Below are 19576 nucleotides of genomic sequence, written 5' to 3' on the forward strand. Positions count from 1 at the left end.
ATCATATCGTAATAGCAGGGAAAAGTTGCTACATATCAATACAAATTCAGGAAAAAAAAGAAATTTCAAATCGGTTAATATCTTCCGTTCGCGCATTGCAATTAAAATTTACAAATTTTATCCCAAATCTAGCTGATTTACGAAAACTTGTAGAAGTGGTAAATGATTAAAGATCGAGCTCCCTTTTTATACATAGCACTTTCAGCATTGAGTAGTAGATTTTTAATTTACTAATCTATCCATTTCTGTGGTTCTGAGCGATTAACTTTTACCAATTTTACACCAAATCTACTAAGGAAGCCTATGCCAAATGAGGCTTGCGTGAAAGCGGCTTACGGCTACTACAACACGTCTGTGCTTTAGATCGTCTTCCACTTGGTTACTTGTATTCCATCGTCTTTCTTTTCATTTTGCTTTTGATTCTGGCATACCGATAAACGAAGTGCACGGAAGAGCTAGTACTCTCTGGTCATTACCAGTTCTGCTTTCACTCTTGTCGAACAGCGCTGTTTGGTCAAAAAAAATTCTATTCGATGTTCTTTTGAATTACATAGTTTACACAATTACTTAACATTAAATCTCTTGAAACATTTTATTCATGTCTCTTACTCGTAAGGACATACACTGCCCATTTTTTGGTGCACCTAAACCACTGCTGTCATCGGTCCTTCCCACTAATACCGAATTATACAATGTTGGCAAGAAGTGAGGTACAAAATGTCAGTAGAATCTTCTGCTGCCAGTTCTGGTCAGAAGTTAAGCTTCACAGTTGTAGCAGATACTGTAGCTCATCAGACTGAGTCCCTTTATTCCAAGGCTTCGATTCCAATAGTTTCCCACACAAGAGTTGTACAAAAGATTAAACATCTACATGATCGATACTACACTCTTCGTAAATCTTATTCAAGGGACAAAGACACACCTGAGAAACAAAAGAAGTACAATGATTTTATTGAACAATCTTCAAGTACATTATTTGACATTTCGTCCTGCAAGTGCGAGATGACACTCAATTGCTTTTGTCAAAGAAGCTTTGACAAGTGTATTTGTCCCAGGCCGGTAACTATCAACTGCACATGCCCTAAAGATAGAAAGATACCGCCATTAGAAATCAAATTTCTATATGCTCAAAGATATCTCGGACAAGGAAAGATTGGGACAGTAGATACCAAAGAAACTCAAAAGCTTACATTAAAATTGCAGAGAAAAGCTCGTCACTTAAGTCAGACCAACTTACCTGGACCTTCTTGTAGTAGTATTGATTCTGAAACAGAGATAACTCCTAAAGTTGACAATGATAAGAATGATCCCGATTTTCAGACCCCACGCTCTATTTCCTCTCAGTCAGCAAGTTCCAAAAATGCACAGATGCGCTTATCACTTCCAGCAACGGCCTTAACAAGTGATCGTTTTGGAGTATCTGATAGAGCAGCAGCAGCTATTGTGTCTAGTGCATTTAAAGACGTTGGTCTTATAACGGATAAAGATACTTCTTTTGGTGTTGATCGAAGCAAAATGAGAAGAGAAAAAGAAAAATGTAGACTAAAACTTATCGAATCGGGGAATGCAATAGAGCAATTAAACGATCCGATGTGTGTGTATTTTGATGGCAGGATGGATGACACTTTAGTTTTAGTTGAAAAAGGAAACAAACGTTATCAATCTATAAAAAAAGAAGAGCACATTTCAGTAATAGCAGAACCAGGCTCAAAGTACCTTTGTCATTTAGTACCTACTTCAAAAAGTGGAAAGGACACAGCATACAGCATTGTAAATTATTTTGAAGAAAATGGTATAAATAAATCTAATGTTGTAGTGATTGGATGTGATGGTACGTCAACAAATACTGGGTGGAAGAATGGTGCAATAAAATTCATTGAAACGCGTTTAAAAAGACCAGTACAATGGGCTATCTGTCTCCTCCATTTTAATGAATTACCTATGAGGCATCTTCTGAAGATATCTTGCAATTAATTTCTGATAAAGAAAAACCTAAATTAACCATAGATTTAACAAATATTCCATGCCATACGCAAGCTGTGGAGAGTTGCGTAAAACTAGTAACTCAAGCGTCCTCAAAAGTGTATGGGAACGAGAGACGTGATGGGTTTATAAGAGCAGCACTCACTTCTCGTACAGTTATGCCTCAATTTGACACTAAAGCAGACTTTGCCACTCCCGAATAAATAATTTTTCATCTTTGGTTGGTTGGTTGGGAAGGGAGTGGGTGGAACTCGTCGTACAGTAACCTTCACGCGGTGAGTTCTGAGTCGTCCAAAAAGGGCAGGCCAAGAGCTGTACAAAACTTCTTTAAGATAGTGTGGTCAGTGGGCGCGCTAAGAGGGGAATAATTTATTCTACTTATATACTCAAGAAGACTTATACAAAAATTAAAATAGAGAAACTAACCACCCGCAATTACGTAAATTTATACAAAAAATGACATTTTCCACTTCTTTTCAGGGGCTGTAGGGGCTTTGATAGAGCGGTGGACGTTTTTCTTTTCAAACTATACCTGATGTTGTAATAGTCTACAAAAAATGAACTTTATCTAACATCATTTCCACCTCTTACAATTTTTCGAATATTTGTTCAATTTATTATAAAATTTGTAAATTTTAAATGCAATGCGCGAACGGAAGATATTAACCGATTTGAAATTTCTTTTTTTTCCTGAATTTGTATTGATATGTAGCAACTTTTCCCTGCTATTACGATATGATTTGAAAAAAATTACGTATTTCACTCCGGTCTACTATATATGTATAAAAATGCATGACTAAGGATACATATATTGAAGCATTGAATGCATATTAAAAGCTTTAATCTTGGGAAAATCTACTGCTACTGAATAGTATAGGCTTCTGAATATTCTGCTGGATTCAATAAGAGCTCCTTCAATTGGATCAAAATAAAGAAAATGAGCTTAATTAGCTTGCCATGAAGTGAATACTCAAACAGTGGTGTACAATGTGAGGCATTGAAACTTATCAGCTTAAGTAATTCCGCGCAATCAATGAGACTAGTAATCATATGATATCATAATGAACAGATCTTTCCGTTTCAAGTCATTTCATCCCTGAAAGCATTTCATCACTATAGGATGGCAAAGGATTAGAGAGTAAAGTGGCTTGAGAGCAAAATGAATAAAAGTCCGTTGTGCTATTTTAATTCGGATTGCAGACTAAAGACATATATTCCAATTTAGATAACACCCAAGGGTTAAGTACGACTTTTCTAGTATATGGATATACTTATACAAAGTGCTTTCCGTAGGGCCGAAGAAAAGCTAGATTAGAGTAGTTTTAGGAATATCGTTAATGTCATTCACAAGTGCCAGAGTCGAAAATCACTCCAAGATCCATAAATTCCTGAACGGTAGAAAAGCTAGCAGCCAAAATACACTTCTAAATATAAGTATATCGTGAAATTAAGAGCTAACTTATTATTTGAACTCCACTTAGATGTTCAACTTTTGATATTCAAACTACAGGGTATTAAGATCATCTTTTAAAACAGAACATCTGACATACAAGTAATGCTTGAAGAAATTGTTAAGACATTGCCATAGAGAAAATATTGAGTGAGTACTGTGTGGAACCTGTAACAGTATAAATACATCAACTGAGGAGTGAAATACGAAATTACAGAAAAGAAGCGAGAAGCGAGATGCATGCATATTAGACGACACCCTCAAATGCATGATGGCGAGGGTCTATTATTTCTTTAAGAGCAAAGAATAATTTTTCTTTGACAATTTCTTCGTATACTTTCGAGCCATTAGAAAGTTTTTGTGAGATTCATTACGCATATCATACAGCATCTATCAGGTACCTAATCATCATTCTGATGAACCATAGAGAAACCAAAATAATCAGGACAGCACTGCTTGACCTGTTCAGTGAAAGCATATGCCTTTACAAAATCTTTGAAAATTGCCACATAGCAGATTTTGCTGAAGGTGCTGCACACAATATTCCGCGGTCTCATCCAACTCAATGCAAATATTTGCAACTTGCATTTCACGTAAATCTATGTTTACCCTAATATAATATGTTTATGAGCATTCTCCCTAAAATTATTTTCTCCGCAGTTTGTTACGGTCTGTGGTTCGAGCTGAGAACTCATTTCGAAAGGAAAACTTAGTTACTTACTTTCCAAACATGAGATTTAGCAACAAAACCGTCAAAAACCGATTTCAAAAATTTATTTACGAGAGATTGAAACTATCCATGCAATTTGTCATTCCTGATGGGGTGTATAACTATTTAAATGTTATAAATTCAATTATTTATAACTTTTGCGGCCGCCGTAGCCGAATGGGTTGGTGCGTGATTACCATTCGGAATTCACAGAGTGCTCGTTGGTTCGAATCTTGGTGAAAGCAAAATTAATAAAAAAACATTTTTCTAATAGCGATCGCCCCGCGGCAGGCAATGACAAACCTCCGAGTGTATTTCTGCCATGAAAAAGCTCCTCATAAAAATATCTGCCGTTCGGAGTCGGCTTGAAACTGTAGGTCCCTCCATTTGTGGAACAACATCGAGACGCACACCACAAATAGGAGGAGGAGCTCGGCCAAACACCTAACAGAAGTGTACGCGCCAATTATTTATTTTATAACTTTTTAAAGGGTATCGTAAAATAAATTTAGGTTTGAAAGCTAGGGATGCGCACCATATGAAAACATTTCATACACAAACAAATGTTGGACCCATAAAAAAAAAAAAAAAGGAAAAAAATAACAAAAAATGGCACAAACAGTAATTTTTAAGGCTTTATATTCAGAATTGCTCAAGATCCTGATGAGATGGTCCATTTTAAAGACCAGATTCATATTCAGCGCGAAAAAATACACAAGAAATACCTCCCATTGTTCTTAGAACTGAAAACATGCTAAATTTCGCAGGCGTGTGCAATTATTTAACAGAAATTGTTGTAGCCTACAAAATGTTGCTTATTTCAATTACGTTAACACCTGAACAACGTCACATTAGAATTTATAATTTATACAAATAATAAATTTAATTTGCACACCTGTTAATCTCCAGCTTCATCTCTGACACTTCTAAAAAACATCGCCATATTTTCCACAGCATGCAATGAATTAATTTTTCTACAACTCACTGCTGTTTCTCTTGTAATGCTGATGTTACTCCTACTAACCTAATCCGCATCCACAACAATTTGCTGGTATTTGTTATGCCTCTTCTTTTGTTACTATTTCTCCTATGCTCCCAGCGAGAGAGTAAACATATAGCAGCAGGCAAAAGGCACGCAGCAGGTTATTTCAAACCGCTTTATGCACCAAGCTAATCTGGTTTTGCCCATTTTTACTTGGCGCGTGCTCTTATCTGATATCCGCCATCACCACTGCTGTCACCTTGCAGGCTTCATGCTGACACACTCAGCGGTGGGGGTGAATTTAAAGTGAAAATTACAAAAAGAAACCTGCAATTTTTTTTATAAGTATTTTGACGTGTATTTGCCGGCAGAAATGGTAACGCTGATGCTTCTAACGTTTCTGATCTACAAGAATGTTGCACATTTCATTTACGTGACTCAATTATAAAAGGATTTATTTTTCATATCGTTCCTGTGTTTAAATTAGAAAAATATTTACCATGTCAACGTGTCCGATTTACTTTACTCACGCGCTTCCTGCGTTCATAAGCTGACATCAAATTGCTTAGAGTTCGTACGCAATTATTTCGGAATATATATTTCAAAAAAAAACGACCACAAATTTTAATAAAGCACACCAGAGCTGACAAAAAAAGAGAGCTGTTAATCAAAATTGTAATTTTAGATTTAAATATTTTACTAAGATTTATGTAGACAGGGGCATAAGGATTATTTTAGATCCAAAAGGTTGGTGGTGAAAAACGAAGGCAAATTCTATGCCTACAGAAAAAATAAAAGTATCGTCTAGGATTTTGAAAGAAATAGTTTATTATGTTTTCTAACAACTGTACGTTGGTCAATGGCACTACGCCGTAGCAGTGGAGAAATTTCGTTTCTTCCTAAAATGTAAGATGCCATTTTAAAGAAAAAATCCAGGCTTGATTTTGAGCATAACCAAAAAGTAATCAAAAATGATCAGATGTTACAAAAAATTACCAATAATTTTTTAGACTCTTTTTTACATTTTCTATCGCAAAGTAGGAAAAAAATCGTACAGGAAACAGTTGTTTTTATTTAACCGTCAACTATCTAACTTACAATTCAAAGAAAAAATACCTGCACAAAAAACTAACATTTTAAACTTCTATAGCCAGGCCAAAGTGTATTAATAAGTTGTCCAGATACTGACATGTACCTTTAACCATTTGTATGGAAAAGTGTGACTTGGTACGTACATTTTTTTTTTAATTCGTTAACCCTATGTATTACAAATATTTAATTTTAATTTTTTTGTGAAAAAAGCGTAAAAAATGTCAGCTCGGAAAAAAATAAAACAAAAATTCCAGGCAAATCGTGTTCCATATGCAGAACAAGTTTAAACAGCGGAATGCGGATGCTATTCAAAAACAAAATTAGGTGATTAATTTTGCACCATCTTGTTGACGGGCGAACTTATATTTCTTTAATTGGTAGCAAATTTATATATCCGTGTGAAACGGCAGATTTGGGTAGGTTTTTCGTGTGGTTTGTTTTGTGTTGTGAGACGCGAATCCGATGGATTGTTCTCTTTGGGACATTTTGGCCCGTTGGAACCCATTTGGGGCAATGTCCGAACTAAAAGATTCACCAGTCTCGAGGCGCTGAAAAAAGCCATTGCCCGCGAGTGGTCCAAAATATCTGCAAGTCACATTCGGGCAGCTTGCGATTCGTTTTTAGACCGTCTCAACGCTAAAGTAAAAGCAAAAGGTGGTCATAACGAGCAAAAGTAAATTGATTCTTAATTTTGTATTATTTTCACACACAGTAATATTTTAAACTAAATTTATGGCCTTTTGATTGTTACACTTCGCGTGCCGGACCCTCTATTAAGTTTGCGATTATGGCACTCCACTGTTCTATTGTGATAATCTTCATTAGTATAGGAATGAAATGATATACATAATTATATTGTAATTTTTTCTCATAACTATGCTCAATTAAAATTAATGAGCTTTCGCCAATAATCTTCTCTATGCCACATTCATGCCATTTTCTCCATTTTTGCTTTAAGTATTAAATAACACATGGGATAACAAGTCCCGGGCCTAGCACATATATGGTACTAGTTGTAGTGCATTCACCTCTTTTTCAGTTAGTACTAACCTTAAACAGACAGTTCTAAAAATTCCATGATATTCTATTCAATAGTTCGTGAGTTATTGTGTTAAAAGTGATGCTACTTCTGTTATTTTCGAAACAATGGATCAAAAAAAATTTCGTGTTTTAATTTTACACTGCTTCTTGATGGGGAAAAATGCCGTTCAAACGAAACAATGGCTTGAAAAGTGTTATGAGCGTTTTGTATGATCGAACAGTGAATTTACGTGAGTTATCTGACATCGTAAGGATATCAAAAGAACGTATCGGCCTTACATTGCATAAGCATTTGATCCGAAAGCTCTGTTCAAAAATATGAGCGTATTGCTGATGGCAAAACAACGGAAAAAATGCATGACTTGGACTTCGATTTGCTCCCACTTCCACCATGTGCGCCAGATTTGGTTACCAGCGACTACTGGGTGTTCGCAGACCAAAAAAAAAAATGGCTCCGTTGGCTTATTACTCATGCTTTTAAGAATTTACCTATTTATACTATACTACTCTTTTACATATAAGGTTATATATGCATATGTACATAAACTCTCGTGCTTCAAAGATACAAGGACTTAATAATTTTCATTCCATTTATTTACACTCAAACGCAATCCCGTTATTCTAATGCATTTGCTGTGTTAAAATTTCCTCTTTTACTTTTTGCCCCCCTTTCCTTTCACTTCCGATTCATTCCACAGCATACAGCTCAAATGAAAAGAATAGTTGACAGCCATTGGCCTGTAGAAATCGGAAGTTACTAGCTACTTTATAAATATTTTATCTCAGTTTCTTTTGTTTTTATTTCGCTGTGGAGGCCAAATGACCAGCTTACTGCTGAAAAAAATTGTGAAAGTAACAGCATATAAAGGCACATAATAGGATTGAAGATGAAGGTCAGTGGACAGGAGGAAAATCTGAATGAATTAAACAGGAATTTACTTAATTATGATTGCCAATTTAATTTGCTAAGGCGTAGGTGCATCGACAGATATTTACGAGTTTAATACTGAAAAAGCTCAACTTAAAATTACAACAAATCTAAAAATAAAAAGTAGAATATTGGTAAGTTGAGGCCTATACGTGCATACGTTCCTATAACTTTATTCATGATTAATTGGTAAGTGAGTTTTGTATTTTATTGAAAGAAGATCTATGTAGTATTTAAATTGTCAAAGACATAAAAAGATAAAGTAGAAATTTAAAATCTGTCAAGCAGAGATCAAAATCCAGTTCGCGAACCAAGTAACACAGGCAGAAGAAAATACACGCACAGTGTAGCACATCTACCATGGACGAATGGCATAACAGACTAACAAAGAAAGTAGCGATTAAGAAACTGTGAGGCATGCGCACATAGAGAGTCTCTCGACCGCAAAAAAAAAAAAATCCACCCGAACTTTTTCTATTCCTTAAATTATGATAGGAGTCGATGTTTCATTGAGGTGGACTATCTACTGAGTATTTTAAAATACATTTTTCTTATAATTTTATACCAAATTTATTTATTTTATGATGTAAAGAGGGATAAGGTTGAGGAGCTACCTTCACTGACGGCTCAGATTTAAATAATAAGGCCGGAAGGGACATCCGCTCAGAAGTGCTGCAAGTGGCTAGCTACTGCATCGTCTTTTAAACTGAAGTTAAACTATTAGGAGGCTAAGTTGTGGGTCAGGAGTGCACCATATAATATACCATATAGTTCTTTCGAAGTACCAATGGAATGGAGAGCTATTTTAATTGAGCTGGCTAAGCGGTGCACCAATAACGTTGTCTGGGTTCTATTTGTGGAAATTGCATCACATATTATCTGGAAAGGGACTGATCTTAAATCAATCAATTTTGCCCAATATGTGGGCATCCCTTTATCCTCAAGCAAGCTCTAAGACAAGTCGGTCTACACCGCGCAAGCCAACCGTAAATGGGTCACGGAGCTTACTTGCAAAATAACTAGATAGGTTTGCCCTAGAAGGAAGGCGCACTGAACTTTTAGAAGCCTCATGAATTTGGAACGGATATTAGTACGGAGTACATAACATCACCAGACTCAGCCTTTCTTTATTAAGAACTCTACGGGCTCTCTTTAATAAGGAAAATATCTACGAGTATTTTACTTAGAACCGAAATTTGGCAACCTCTTTAAAATATCAGGCAACCTCTTTAGGATATATGGGCGAAATTTGTGTAGATACTGAAAAATGCATCAAACCAATTGTTCTCGGAGTAAAGAAAACTAAGATAAAATATCTAAATATGTTTTTTTTCTTTTTGCTTAAAGAGATAAAAAGACTGCTCATTAGACCGTACCTCGGTATAAGAAAAAAAGTTCGGTATATTTTAGCAGGGCAATTCGAAAAAAAAAATTTTTTCTTTGGCCAAATGCAGAGCTCGTTTCATAAACTTTATATATTCGATATTCATAGCCGGATTTTAAAGTAGCATTGCCTATAAAAGAAATATCGAATACAGTTTCAAAAGGCATACCCTTTATATGCTGTGGTCGAGCTCTTCCTCCCGTTTTTGGCATGCGTTTCGATGTTTTTCAACAAAGCTAGCAGAAATACGTTCAGAGCTCTGCTGCTGTTTGCTGATAGGCGACCGCTATTATAAAATACTTTTTATATCATTTGGTGTTTCGTACCCGGTGTTTCGATCTCGGGGATTATCAAATGGTACCAATTCATTCGTCTTCGGTGGCCCTCTGTCAATTAATTCCAAAACAAAATTCCTTGGTAGTGTCGAGCATTCGTTAAAGAAGAAATATAAAAGGCTGCCAGCAAAGAAAAATAAAAATTTCAAAAATCAACTCGAATTTTTAGCCCCTACAAACAGCACTTTTTACCAAATTTAGTCGGACTTGAAAATTTTCTAAAACTCCTGACTAAAAAGTTTGAAATTTTTATGAAAATTTGTAAAATTTTTTTAAATTTATACAAGGGTAAAAAAGTTAATTTATGTTGCTTTTCTATTGCAATGAAGCGAATTAATTGGCCAATTTCCTTTCGCTCCGATAAACTTTTACTGTGTAATCGACTTATAAGGGTGATTTTTTAAGAGCTATAGTTTTTTAAGAGCTAAGGTTTTCAAAAAAACACGTAAAATTCAGAAACATGCATGAGATTTTTATTTAAATCGATAGTACAGTCCATATAATTTAATGTTTGAAGATTATTTCATGCAAATGTTGACCGCGACTGCGCTTCAAATGGTCCATCCGCTTAGTCCAATTTTGGCATACTCTTTCTAATGTTTCGGCCGGTATCTCACATGTAAATGCTTTAATGTTGTCTTCCAATGCGTTAATTGAAGCAGGCTTGTCTGAATAGACATGAACTTTAACATAGCCCTACAAAAAATAATCTAAAGGCGTTATATCGCACGATCTGGGTGGCCAGTTGACAGGTCTAAAAATTTGGCGGGGAATAAAACTATTTTTTTTTGAAAATTACTCTAATTTTTGAAAATCAATATATAAATGTGCGTACGGTATAACAGTAATGCAAATATTTTACTAGATAGCTTTTTATTTGGATGCGGAAATTCTAAGAATATAAATATGAAAAGGTATTTGCATAAAACGGTGTAGAGGGGAACACAAAAGTATTGGAGAAAAATGTAAGAAGAAAAAAGATGAAAGTCATATGCAAATCAGATCATTCTGAATTTCTTCTTCATTAGCTAGCAAATATTCTAAATAGAATAAGGGTCTTATTACCTTATTACAAAAGAGTAGCTCATTACTGTAAAATGCATTGGCAATCAATCATTTTGCATTTAATCAATTCCTTCAATCAGCTGCGAAAAGCTTCGAAAAGCTAAAGCACATCAGCTACAATTTTTAAGCCTCAAAGCGAGCAGCACTCATACGCCATGACGAGCCAACCCAAGCGCACTAATGACAGACAAGATACTAAGCGAATCGATTGCTGACAAAAGCGCGCACGCTACATTTAACTATTGAATGGCAAAAGGAAGCGCGTAATTCACATTTGCATGTACGAACACAAAAAATTTTCATTTTTCATAACACATACACATTCATGCTTGCACTATTCGTGCTCATAAGTATACCCCAAGGAGGCTCTTATTGCGATTGCAACTTATCCATATTCTTATTTATCCAATTCACTAGCTACAGATGAAACCTTTTTGCGCAAATTTCGAAGAAACTGTAAAACTTTTCACCGCATATTCGCCCTCTTGCTATTTTGTGCGTTTTGCTTCAACTACACAAGCGTCACGTCAGGGCGCCCGTTTACTCTACGAATATTTCCGCATTCACATTTTGACTTCCTATTCAGTTCTACTTTGCCTTGTGGCATTGTTAGTGCCACTGCTGTTGCAGCTGCTTGTTTGCATATCATTACCGGCAAATTGCAGGAAAACTATGCCAAAATGTATTTGGCTGGAATGCAGCCAACACTGAAGGAATCTGCATATATACATACTGTACATGCATACGTACTTACATACATACATGATAATCGGTGGACAAACTACGAAGTAACCTTGTAGGAAATATTGCTAAATCCGAGAAAAGGAAATCAAACTTTTACAAAACTAAAAGTTATTTTTCAGAAAATTATTCCCTTTGGTCGGCAGCTCACATTAATACAAGGAAAAACCAAAGATCAGTCAGATGGCATATCATAGGTTTTACTCCTTTCTTGCACTCTTATCATACCGAGAAAAAACTAGAGTATCAAAACATTTTGAGCAGTTTTTACTAGTTTTAGTTAGTTTTTTAATTTTCATTACTTTTTTTTCTAATAGCGGTCGCCCCTCAACAGGCAATGGCAAACCTCCGAGTGTATTTCTGCCATGAAAATGCTCCTTATAAAAAATACCTGCCGTTCGGAGTCGGCTTGAAACTGTAGGTCCCTCCATTTGTGGAACAGCATCAAGACGCACACCACAAATAGGAGGAGGAGCTCGGCCAAACACCCAAAGGGTGTACGCGCCAATTAAATATATATAGGGCAGGTTATGTAAAATTTGCTTTTTGAATCGGCTATAAAAAAAAGAATTAATCAATATTTTTTCAAAGTTTTTTTTTTTATTTTGAAGATTGAACATTGTCATTTATGAATAAAAAATAATATCGTTTAAATGACTGCAACGACTGGCTTTACAGTAGGTCATTCGATCAACCCAATTTTTAAGCCCATTTTTGATTATTTGGGCTCCAATTTCATGAATAGCAACTTCGGTTTCGTGTTTTAAAGCATCAATCGTCTCTGAATGGTTCGCATAGCATTTTTTCTTAACCGCTCCCCACAAAAAATAGTCCAACGGGCTTAAATCACAGCTCCGAGGCGGCCAATTGATATCGGAATTCAAAAACTCGTTGAGCATGTCACGGTAACGCTCGCCATTTACTGTAACCGCGGAAGAAGAAAAAGACTTACCACTTTGGAAAAAGGTTTTCAATGTTTCCCAATTTTGTTCAAGCGTATAGCGTCCCATTTTGTAAATGTCAAACCTTTAAGTAAATTATGAGCACATTTGATGCCATTTGTTTTACCATTGTCAAAAAAATAGGTGGTTCAAAAAGCAAACGCTATATGGCCCACCCGTTATATATTAAAAGCGGTTACCATATATGCGGGTCGCATTCAGGTATTTTATCCATGGAAATTTAAAACTCAAGAATTCTTCATTTTATCTGCAGAAATCTGTAAAATTATTCCAGATACCTTCTATGAGCTAACGTTAAGCTTCACCACGTGGTTTGCAACGTAGGCTCCCGATCACAAGTTAGAGATACTGCAATGCTAGAATGGTACTACAGTACGTAGGTCCAGGTTCCGTAGCTTGATAGTCAGGCGGCAACTTCTCTATACTTATATAAATATATTGTTGGAGCTTCCTTCAGAGTCGGTCAGCGCTTCGGCCAGCTTGGCAACAAATCAGCCTTTTTAAAATCCTACGAAGAAAGACTAAACGCTTCTGATCTTTTTAACAATACTGATAAAGCGATAACTGGTCTATATGACACTGCAAATATAAAAAGAGTTATATATCTTGAGGATGACAAGAGTTCAGATTTGGATTACTTGCAAATACGAAACATTGCTGTTTTTTCGAATGATCATGATATATTATATTCATTTACTATATTTTCTCAGGGTTATGTTGCATTTGCTCATGTAGTATTTTTATGTGTACTGCAAAAATAATTTTTTCTTTACCTTTATTGGCCCTTATTGGTTCAAATATTTCCCACCTAACAGCACATTCACGGTTGGTAGAAAATTATAGCTACACATTTATTCATCTTTTGGAAACTCAATTCGAAAGTTATAAGTTCACAGAATCATTCATAAATGCATTTCTTAGGTTTTAAGCTTTCAGTATCACAAATTGATAAACGTTGTAATAAAAATAATAGAAAAGACAATGTTTAGAAGATTCACAGATTAGTATATTCATCGACTCAAAAATTTGTAGACTCATAGACTCGTAGATTCATATACCCATGTACCCATAGATTTATAGATTCATGGATCCATAAGCTTACAGCCATAGCCACAGATTCATATATGTATTTATATATTCATAGATTCATAGGAGTCTTAGCTTCATACACTATTAGATTTATATATTTATAAATTCATAGATTCATAGTTTCTTTGATTTACAGATAAAATATGTAATTATATATATCGGGTGCCTTTTAGCTGTATCAGAACTAACGATATCGATAACTATGGTCTTACAGCTAGGAATGGCAAATTAGGTCGACATTTCTGTTCAGTAAGGTTTGGCAAGTTATCATGAATTACTTAACGCCAGAACCAGTCTACTAAATTGTGGAAATTTACTTAAAAAAAAATCTGTTCGCGAAATTCATAGTGCACGGGCGGCATCATCGGTCCTTATTTGTTTAGATATGCGAAAAGAGCTGATTTTACGGTGAATGGTGTGCGCTATCGAGCCATTCTGGCTGAATTTTTGTTTCCAAAAATTAATCAGTCAAACATCGGCGACAAGATGGCGCGATTTGCCATACAGCGTGCTAAGCTATCAGAGTATTTCAAGTGGACGTACATATGTCGGATATCATATTCAGAAAATAAACGCCATGAAATTACTTACTAAATTATAATAAAACAAAATTCATTCTAACAATATTTCGGTTTCGTGTTATCATTTTAAGTTATCATGCTCTTAAAAAAACACCCTCCATATATTACTAAGATACTACGAAGAACGTATATAATGCATGAAGCAACACATTACCTCAAAGTGCATTTTTCGAAATTCTCGGTATTAAAATCAATGCACGATATTATTAGCATCTTCCTTGAATTCCTTAGCGGAACTGCAGTTTTTTGTCAAAAGGATATATGAATTATAAAAAGCAAAATTGCAACAAATTCTCTGGCATTGAACTGGTGAAGAATGTAAGCACTCAATGAGGAATGAAAGTAGCATAAAATTGAAAAATAAAGCAAGACGCTATGTTGGGAGTGTAAATCTGATTTCACTTTTCGTTTAACAGCTGAAAGAGAATTTGGTAAAAAATACTAAATGACTGGCCTTAAAAGGAATGCAAATATTGGAGGAGCACAGGAGATAGAAGAGGCATAGAACAAAAATATTTGTTATATGATACCAAACGTCAACTGATATCAAGCTGCGGCAGCTGTCGTGTGTTGGCAAGGATACGGACTTTTTGATTTCTGATGTAAAATTTTGGTGGTATAGGAATTTTGTTTAGCCAATTTTGAATTTTTATTATTTTCTGTTTACTTAATTTTTATTTTTGAATTTTTCTTTGCAGTAAAAATGCAACAAATTTGGAACGCTTCCAGTGGCACATCTCCAAGCGTGAGTTGTACAAAGAGAATGACACTATTGTGGATGCGGTGATACGTGACATGATGAAGCTGCCGGTGCAGCATGTCGGTGAGTGTTTATAATAACCACAAAGGAGATGCTTTCCATTTCAATTCAACCGGGCTATTCGGGTCATGTTCTTCGATTTCGATGTAACTCAAATATGTTGCTCTCTGGTCAAAATAATGAGACACGTATTTTTTTTTTTCGCCCGAAAAACATTTTTTTCAAGAGTTATCGGCAATTTTGTTTTTCGGCTCAAATTCGATTTTTTTTAATTATGTAAGAAAATTTTTTTTTTAAACGCCCATAACTTAGTCAAAAATGAACCGATTTTAATAATTCTGGGTTCAAAATGATCGTAATTACTTACACGAGCGACTTCATGTAGAAACAATTGCAAAAAAGTAGTTGAAAATTTTTTATTTAGCAAAAAAGAAAAAAAATTTAAATTTTTTCGAAATTCAATATTTCAAAAAGTGTATTTTTGTTTTTTTTATAACTTTTTTTAAATCAAAAGGACATCTCAAACTTTAACTGAGCTGAATGCCTAGTAGCTAAAATGCGTTGTTTTTGAGTAATGAATTTTTGAGTAAAAAACCTGTTTCACCCTTTTTGCTTTTTGCAAAATAAAAAATTTTCAACTACCTTTATGCAACTGTTTCTACATGAAATCGCTCGTATAAGTAATGACGATCATTTTTAACCCAAAATTATTAAAACCGGTTCATTTTTGACTAAGTTATGAGCATTTAAAAAAAAATTTTCTTATATTATTAAAAAAAAATCGATTTTGAGCCGAAAAACAAAATTGCCAATAAAGCTTGAAAAAAAAATTTTTCGGGCGAACAAAAAAATACGTGTCTCATTATTTTGACCAGAGAGCAACATATTTGAGTTACATCGAAATCGAAGAACATGTCCCGAATAGCCCTTTTGAATTGAAATGGAAAGAATCTATATAAGAAATTTTTTTTTAATTTCTCATAACTTAGTCAAAAATAAGCCGACTTGAATGATTCTGGGTTCAAAATAATCGTAATTACTTACACAAGCGACTTCATGCAGAAACAATTGCAATAAAGAAGTTGAAAATGTTTTATTTTGCAAAAAACAAAAAGTGCGAAACAGGTTTTTTACTCAAAAATTCATTACTCAAAAACAACGCATTTTAGCTACTAGGCATTCAGCTCAGTTAAAGTTTGAGATGTCCTTTTGATTTAAAAAAAGTTATAAAAAAAACAAAAATACACTTTTTGAAATATTGAATTTCGAAAAAATTTAATTTTTTTTTCTTTTTTGCTAAATAAAAAATTTTCAACTACTTTTTTGCAATTGTTTCTACATGAAGTCGCTCGTGTAAGTAATTACGATCATTTTGAACCCAGAATTATTAAAATCGGTTCATTTTTGACTAAGTTATGGGCATTTAAAAAAAAATTTTTCTTACATAATTAAAAAAAATCGAATTTGAGCCGAAAAACAAAATTGCCGATAACTCTTGAAAAAAATGTTTTTCGGGCGAAAAAAAAAATACGTGTCTCATTATTTTGACCAGAGAGCAACATATTTGAGTTACATCGAAATCGCAGAACATGACCCGAATAGCCCGGTTGAATTGAAATGGAAAGCATCAGGAGTAAATGTATACATATGTATGTATGCATAAAAAATATCTACACAAACATCGATAGCTTGAGTTTGTAATGTTTTAGGAGTTTTTCTGGAAATTTCAAACGAGGGTACGTGGCCTTGGGCGGGTAAATTTTTTTTTCAACAACGTTGCTAGCAGATTCGAATTCCACACAGAATTATAGAAAAAAAGTTTAACAGAGCATAGCTTTAAGCTTAATTTCGAGCTCTCAGAATTTTAAAGGAAACTGTCATTAATTAATACGAAGCTAATGCGGAGTTTAGTATTCACTTAAGTAGTTTGAATGCTACAATATTATTTTAATACAAACTTTTGCTTAGGTATTTCTTGGTAGGAATAGTTTATTTTTCTAGTATACATACTAATGTAACGTTGAGCGACCAAATTTAAAACTCTTGTTATTGTAAAAAAGAATCAAATTGAGAAGAAACTCAAAGTCCATATAGATCAGTTCTTCTAAATTGCTGCAATTATTTTCTGACCGAAATGTGAGTACAGAATAATCCGGTACTATATTTATAGGGTTATCCAATAGGTGCGCTTCAACTTTTTTCCGATAGGGAGGGCGAATGACGCAATATTTTTTATTTTTCGCTTGTCATTTGTAAACTTCATTAGTATACATTTCATCATGGAACGCTACACACTTGAGCAACGATTGCAAATCGTGCAAATTTTTTTTAATGAAAATAATCGTTCTGTTGCTGCTACTTTAAGGGCATTACGGCCATTTTACGGTCCATTTAACAAGCCGTCCCGTTTTGGGGTTATGTGAAGTCATTGGTCTACAGTAACAAGCCGGCGACGATTTGTGAGCTCAGAGCCAATATTGAACGCGAAAGAGTGGTCGAAAATTGGGTTCAACGATTGGACTTCGTAAAACGTGCACGCGGTGGTCATGCAAAAGAAATCGAATTTCATACTTAAATGTATATGTTCAAACTCGATAATAAAAAAAAAATTAGTTAAAAAAGTCAAACCGTTTGTGTTTTATTCAAAAAAGTTCAAAAGTTTAAGCGCTCTTACTGAAAAACCCTATACTTGTCTCGAGCCTCCATTTGTTAGCTATTTTTCTATTATACTTTTCATGAGAAGCAGATAATACTTAAATCGAAACCGCTGTCACCTTTCTTTGTGAAATTTTCACGAATCCTATTCATAATTGAGCCTATTAGAAATTTTTATTTAAAGGTTAGTACCATTCTGGCAAGGTCTTCGAAGGTTAAAAGCTTTCGAAGATTCCAAATAAATTTGTTCACTAGTTTGAGGTGAAAGTCGAATAGAGTGGAATCTAAGAGAAGAAGACATTGCGCACACTACACTTTTACCGTATACTATTTTTCAGAAAGTTTAGCATAACATATTTTCCGACAGCCTTGATTAAATTTTCCAATCTTCCGATTTCTTTTCATAACAATAGTGAATGTTCATTTCGGTTCGCCTTTATTTTTCTTTATTATACAGCTACAATTATGTTTTTTTGCAACGAATTTTGCTTGGCTTAAAACAAGTCTTGCTCTTAGATAAAATCTCAAGCGAGTGTGCCAGTGGTTCTGTTGTTTATTTATTGGCAAACTTTTATCATGATTTCCCATTTGTTTGTCTAACACTCCGTTGAACTTTTGCGTAAATGCTTACACGCATATGCATGTATAAAGATGTGGAATTCTCTGTTTAGTTTGTGTTTTTTGCTGCAGTTAAAACGTACTTTAGAGAGTCAATGGAAAATATAAAAACCACTTCATAAATTAACACAACATTCATACAAACAGAAAAAGAAAGGAAAAGGAATATTTATACAGGGTTACCGGGTAAGTCGTCTTAGATACTTAAGGACATTATTATTTAGAAATTTCTGAATAGTTCGGTTATATGAGATGACGCCCAAAACTTAAACGTTTACTTAAAATGTTTTCTTTTTATTCTTGAAAGTCCATAGTGCGACATGCACACATAGAGGGTCGGACCGCATAAAAATGGTCTCCATACCTTTTTCGATTGCTTAAATTATGATAGCTACTAAGCAGGGAGAGTTTTGTAGTCAAAGAAATGGTGCTGGAAAACGATAATTTAAGGTTGAGGGAGGAAGATCGTGACCGTAGCGTGTCTCACGAATCAATTCGCAACATTTTTCACTATCAATTGGGCATGAAGAAGGTGGCTGAAGATATGCTTGAGCAAGTGAATTCGGACTCAACGATTATAATTTCATGAATGGCAACTTGGATTAGGTGTTTAAAAGCATCAATTATCTCTGGATGGTTCGCATAGCATTTGTCCTTAACGGCTTCCCACAAAAAATAGTCCAACGGGCTTAAATCACAGCTCCGAGGCGGCCAATTGATATCGGAATTTCGGCTGATTATTCGGTTTTCAAAAACGGTAGCCAAAAGTTCGAGTGTAACTTTGGCAGTGTGACAAGTTGCACCGTCCTGTTGAAACCAAATGTCGTCCATGTCATCCTCTTCAATTTTTGGAAACAACTCGTTGAGCATGTCACGGTAACGCTCGCCATTTACTGTAACCGCGGCTCCTCGCTCATTTTCGAAAAAAATGGCCCAATGATGCCGCCAGTCCAAAAACCGCACCAAACAGTGAGCCGTTGTGGATGCATTTGCTCTTCTACAGTAACGTGTGGATTTTCTGAGCCCCAAATCCGACAATTTTGCTTATTGACGTAGCCACCGATGTGAAAATCAGAAAAGAAGAAGAAGACTCACTACTTTGGAAATAGGTTTTCAATATTTCCCAATTTTGTTCAAACGTATAGCGTCCCATTTCGTAAATGTCAAGCCTTTAAGTAGATTATGAACACATTTGACATGT

The 19576-nt window shown here is 34.9% G+C and overlaps 1 protein-coding gene across 1 annotated transcript in view; it reads left to right on the plus strand.

The window, feature by feature from the left end:
• The window catches only part of LOC129248158 (extracellular serine/threonine protein CG31145), a 120101-nt gene that overhangs the window by 27318 nt on the left and 73207 nt on the right, over positions 1 to 19576 (plus strand). The window contains exon 3 of the mRNA XM_054887609.1: positions 15041 to 15165. Within this exon, the coding sequence (XP_054743584.1) occupies positions 15041 to 15165 (125 nt within the window). The remainder of the gene's footprint in view (positions 1 to 15040; positions 15166 to 19576) is intronic.

This window comes from Anastrepha obliqua, chromosome 1 (genome assembly GCF_027943255.1).
Source record: "Anastrepha obliqua isolate idAnaObli1 chromosome 1, idAnaObli1_1.0, whole genome shotgun sequence".
NCBI lineage: Eukaryota > Metazoa > Arthropoda > Insecta > Diptera > Tephritidae > Anastrepha > Anastrepha obliqua.